Source organism: Stegodyphus dumicola, chromosome 7, assembly GCF_044657685.1.
Source record: "Stegodyphus dumicola isolate Sdum_Otavi_A_Nest chromosome 7, ASM4465768v1".
Classification (NCBI taxonomy): domain Eukaryota; kingdom Metazoa; phylum Arthropoda; class Arachnida; order Araneae; family Eresidae; genus Stegodyphus; species Stegodyphus dumicola.
This window is the reverse complement of record NC_140774.1, coordinates 94,523,839-94,529,580: the sequence shown is the minus strand read 5'-3', so window position 1 is coordinate 94,529,580 and position 5,742 is coordinate 94,523,839. Positions and strand designations below refer to the sequence as shown.

The window sequence follows — 5,742 nt, the reverse complement described above, 5'->3', positions numbered from 1 at the left end:
ATTTCATTTCTCATTTTCATTTTCAAATGTTTTAAAATGAAAATGTTTAAATAATTTTTAGAGAAATTAATTTCATTATTAGAAAGGTATAATTTGTCTATTTTTGTATGTGTTCTTTTAAATAACTATTCAAATTCTTATGTTGTTAGTACAATTAATTATTGTTTCATTTTCTGTCTGCGTAGCTAACACAAAGGAAAAAAAGGAATATAGAGCTTTCTTTACAGTACTGTTTCGTAGAAAAAAAGGAGATAGAAAAAAAGGGAAAGAGGAGAAAAAATTAGACCAAAATAATCAATATTCTACATTGAATATGTGTACAACAAATCTGTGTTCAAATTTCACTCATGCTACTCGATATCATTAACGCTAATTGTTTTCTCGTGTTAATATGTCTAGTAAATCTCAAATTTAAATTTAATATAAGAATTCCGAAATAATACTATAAACTTAAATTTCATTGTAATACGGCATGAATTTTCGCTATAAAATTCTCATGTAAAATTTCCCATGATTCCATTTAAGCAGATAGCCCACCTGTACTTTGCCATATTCAAATAGCCAAATGTCAGTGTCATGCGGTGATTACTATAACAGTGTTCAATAGAATGTACTGGACGATAAAATGGGAACATATTTCACGGCTCTTTCACAGGAGCCACTATTGTAAGATTATTGTTGGAAATGTGTGATAAAAGCAGGTATAATTATTAAAGTTAATGATTATTTCACGTCGTGATGACAGAAGAAGAAAATGTTTTTTAGCTTTTTTCTCTTGCTTACCCCAGGCAAATTCACTGGATATCGAAGAATCGTGTAGGAAGTAGAAGACAATCAAATTCTTTTTTTATTATCCTGCGAATCATTTTTCCATCTGTTTTGCTCTTCAGAACGATATGTGTTGTCCTGACAGACGGCATTTCCTTTGAAACACAATGTTTGAACAAATGAGTATATTTAATCATTAAGAATCCGACGATACTCCTTCACAGTGAAATGTCTGTCAAGAAATCTCTCTGTTTTTGAAGATTAAATAGCGTAAAATATCGTGACATCACGGTAGTTCGAGGCGTTTGGCAATTCCCTTGAGCTTTCTATGTGACTTCATAAAGGTAATAGTAGCTATCAAGTACAGTGATCTTTATCGTGGTGACAACCTCCCTAACACGATCATCTGGGAAAATAGGCGGTATTTTTTGTGAAAACAAATATACATCAGGATTTATCAACACCTAAGTTGACCATTTTTGCAAAGTTACCTTTCTAAAGAAACTAACTCTTCCAAGATTTCAGATGATTTTTCGACTTCTCAAAACATCTGAAACTCCTGGTTCATCTTATAAAAGCTCAGTTTATATATATAGTAGAATTTAGAATCTAATATCGGCAGAAATTAAAATAAGAAATGTTTTTCTGAAAAACATTAAAAATTCGACAACTCTTGTAGGCAATGAAATTAATACTTTTGAGTGTATTTTGTAACATTTATTTTAATTAACAGTTAAAATGTTTCTGTTGTGCCATCTGCTTATACATTCAAATATAATTCAAAAGAGTCTGAAAAAAAAATAAGAATCTTAGTTTAAGAGTGGAAGAGAGAACTAGCAGTATAAGTTTTTCAATATGACAGAGTCTGTTCGATATGAGAGATAAATCTTACAGTTGATAATTTTCCCTTTACTTTGAATATTAAAAACCACGGTGAAGGGATGTAACTAAGTATGTGATTTGTAAAATCTTTGTGAATTGCAAATGTGCAACAGCTGTTTTATTCACATGAAAAGTGTCAATTTGAGTAAGATTAAATTTACTTCAAGGTGAAGGCATAATAAATTTCTAGTTGCATAGTGTCTTTCGTATTCATGTAGTACCCTTAGTTAAATCCCTGAGTTTTGCCCATCTGAATAAAATGTTTAAGCAGTGCTTTAGTTTAAGACAAATTGAGTTTAATCTCATAGTTTTAACAAAAAAGTTTTAGATTTAAAAAAATATATAGTTATTAACTGTGTTTTAAGAATTTACAGGCATAATTGAATATATATCAAAATTTTGTGGATGGCACTATTTACCATCTCATATTAAATTACCTGAACCATAAATTTAAAGAGAGAAGAGAATAGAGAAGGAGGATATAATGGAGAATCTCTGATACAGAAGGAATTCATAATGTTCTATGAAACTGTGCAGGTTATTTTCCCTCACCAAATAAATTTAGAAAAGACATGTGAAACTACATTTTGAAAATAAATATTTCTCTGTTTACCGGAAATAAAATAATTTATTTATCATAACATAATGATAATTTACAAAAATAATAAATTAAACTCTACGACAGATCAGCGAATTTATGTTTTTAATGAATCAGAGCCTTGCCAGCTCCATATCCATACCCCATACCATAGCCAGCTCCATATCCATATCCCATACCATAACCATAGCCTAAAGCAGCTCCGTGTCCGATGACACCTCCATATGCAACAGGAGCAGCAGCAGCTACAACGGGGGCGGCAGCTACAACTGGAGCGGCAACAGCATGCCCATAGACTGCAGTGGCAACAGGGGCAATGTGATCGACAGATGGTCCGGCGTAAGGGCTAGCGATGAGGGCTGCAGCAGGGGTGCTGGCAGTGGTTCCTGGCTCGTTGGTCTTCACGGCGGCACGGAATCCGAGTTTATCAGCTACATAGTCTACTCGTCTGGCTCTGCCATCGATATCGTGGATGGTGTAGGTTCCCTTCTTGTTGCCATAGCCATCACCTACTTCAGATCGGGAGTTGGAAGCTCCGAGTTTGTCGACGATGTCATAATTGAAACCATAGTTTCCATAAGCCTAAATTAAAACAATTATTTATAAAATGTGTTGAAAATAGGTTCTATGAAAACTGTTTAAAAATGTAACTACCGAAAATGAGTAAAACGGGTAAACCACAAACGTAGTGTGTAAAATGTTATGCTTTGATTCCATTGGTAGAAATCGTTTCATACTTACATGATATTTCGTCAAAATAAAAGTTTATCTCAAGTCAAAGCAATTATATCCGTGTTGGATTATATCCACAAGACTACTTTTACGTGCAGAAAATAAATTAATGTAAATCAATAGGTAGGACTCCAATTTTGCGATACTGTTTATTATTGATGATATTAAACACAGGGAAACTTAAAAAAAACCTAATACACAAAAAAAGAAAACATGACATGAATTTTATAAATTGACCTCTGACTGATGATTAAGATCACACTAATTGTAAAATGTGAAAATTTCCATGATTTTAAAGTTGAAATAATTAATTAGAAATCTAAATCCTCTTTTAAATAAATAATTTAATATTAAAAAGTATTTGAATATTTTTGTTATGCAATTTTTTAAGGAAGTTTATGATTACTTGCTAATTATAATTTATATCTTGAATTGCTTAATCATGTTAATGCATAGAATTTTTCAGTTTTAAAAATGTTGCAAATTCTACAATATATTAAGTACAAGGCGGCAAACTGCTTTTCGGTTCCTAGTTGCGACTAAAAGCACCCTGAAATGCCTTTTATCTTCTATTGGAAATTCTAGAGAGAATTTTCTAGAGAAGTTTTATTACTGTATTTCTCATCATATCCTATTTATGGAACAAAAATCACTCACGTATCTGAGTTAATAAATCTGTCATCAAAAAGGTAAAAGTTGAAAAAGTGTTTACCTTTAATATAGTAGTACTTTGAAATATTCTAAATAGAAAGTTCGTCCTGAAATCTATTTCCATAGTATTCAGGGCATTTTGACGTAATTTGTTATTGCGCTATTTAGATAATAGCAGTATTCCTTTAGAATTGGGATGGCTAGTTTAAAGAAATAATTCTACTTTTAGCTAAAACTGTATTAAGATAGGATGCAATGTCTGTTATACGTTCTATTTTCTAAATTATATTAAGTGCTCTCAAAAAATCTTAGCGTAATTTTTAAAAGCCTTTTCACAATTTTTCAAATTTAAATGTTCGTTATTTTACACTCTCATAATTTTTAACTCTTGTCCAAAAATTGTAACCAATATATAATTGTTTAAAGAAATTAAATAACTATTATAGTAAGCTAAATTTTTTATATACTTTAAAGAAAATGAACCTACATCTTGTGTCCTAGAACTGGCACTGACACCAGTACTGACAAGAGGTGCCTTCAAAAGAACACTGGCATGGGAAGCTGCAAGAACAGCGCATAAGAAAACTACCTGAAAGAAAATAGATAATGAATTAAATTTCTGAAATGAAGCAAGAGAAGAAAACAAATTAAAATAAAAAAAATTATCAAGTATAATATTTTGAATCACAACTAAAAATTAAGCCTGCATTTATTTATGTTAAGACATCAGGAAATTTATTGATTTAAAAATTTTTGGCTAGAAACTATAAAATTAAATTTTACTTTCATTTCAGACATGGTTGTCTCCAAATGAATTAAAAAGTACCTTAAACTGAGTTGATTATGAAAGCGGGGAGACAGAAATCTTACTTATTTACAAAAGAATGCAATGCTAGAAACCTGATTGCTTTGTATGAATGATTTCGTTCATCATACCAACGTAATGTGCTAATGTTTATTAACCTGTAAATCTATAACTTATAAATCATGGGTTACCGTATTATCATATTATAGGTTATAAATGAAATTTTTATTAATATTCTGATCATCAGACTTATCATAAAAATAAAGTATATGCTGTTTTGTCAATAAATGTGACGATTGTTTCAACTAAAGTACTACTTACAAGAAAATAGAACTCTAATTTAAAATTTTAGAAAATAAACTTTGAAAGGAATTACAAAATTTAATTACTTGAGAACATTTGCGATAATCCTCATATTAAAATTTAAATGAGCAATTTTAAATGAAACTCGAAGAAGCATTTACTTCCCATAAATTGTCAAATGTACACTTTATACGATCCTAATGTTTTAACCTTTCTTATACAATTAAAATTTACAAGATTATTTACGGACAATATGATAGCGAAGATGCCTTATTTGTTTGAAATAATAATAACATTTTCAATTATCATTTATTGGCAACGAAACATGTAATCAAAGCATTAGAATGAATAACTATTGTGTAAAATTATCTTTAAAAATAACAGACTAAAATGTAATGCGAAAGTGAATTTAACAAAAATGCCTTCAGTTTTTAGAAAATTATGGGAAGCTTCAGAAAAAATGGAGGAGGCTTTTACAAATAAGAATAATATTTGACTGATACTAAAATCAAAATTAATTTCATGAGAAACATAGATCTCCTTTTCACTGCATACTTAATATAATTTTATTTCAAATAATTAATTAAACCCATTTTCTCCTGGATTCCTTCGCTCCAGAAACTATGTAAAAGCGTGTATTATTTTGGTAAACGCAATAACTTTTTGATAGATTTTTATTGGAATTAACTAAAATCGCATAGTAGTGAAAAGTTTCAAATTATATTTGAAAGACAGATTAAATTTCAATAATACATAATAATACATATTAAGATAAGACTTGTCTTACCTTTGCGATCATGGTGAATGTGTGATTTCTATTTCCAGAATGAAACTCTCATAGTTTCTCAAAGCTTTTATACTTTCCGCAACCTTTTTTTTTTAGATAGTTTGTTATTATCAAAAGTCGTTATTGATTCTTAGCAAGAACCGGAGCAAAATCTTTTCTCAAGGCTAACGTCAAATATGGCATTGATAATGACACGCCCTTGCGGTTACTTAAAAC

The 5,742-nt window shown here is 30.0% G+C and overlaps 1 protein-coding gene across 1 annotated transcript; it reads right to left on the bottom strand.

Annotated features, from left to right (window-relative positions):
• Positions 1-2,250: 2,250 nt before the first annotated feature.
• LOC146996268 (adult-specific rigid cuticular protein 15.7-like) lies at positions 2,251-5,581 on the bottom strand. The gene is made up of 3 exons (XM_085820608.1): positions 5,527-5,581; positions 4,119-4,220; positions 2,251-2,830 (listed from the first exon to the last, which is right to left on the bottom strand). Exons 1-3 carry the CDS (start codon positions 5,536-5,538, stop codon positions 2,354-2,356), a joined length of 591 nt encoding a protein of 196 aa, XP_085676734.1. The 5' UTR covers positions 5,539-5,581; the 3' UTR covers positions 2,251-2,353.
• Between the last annotated feature and the right edge of the window lie 161 nt (positions 5,582-5,742).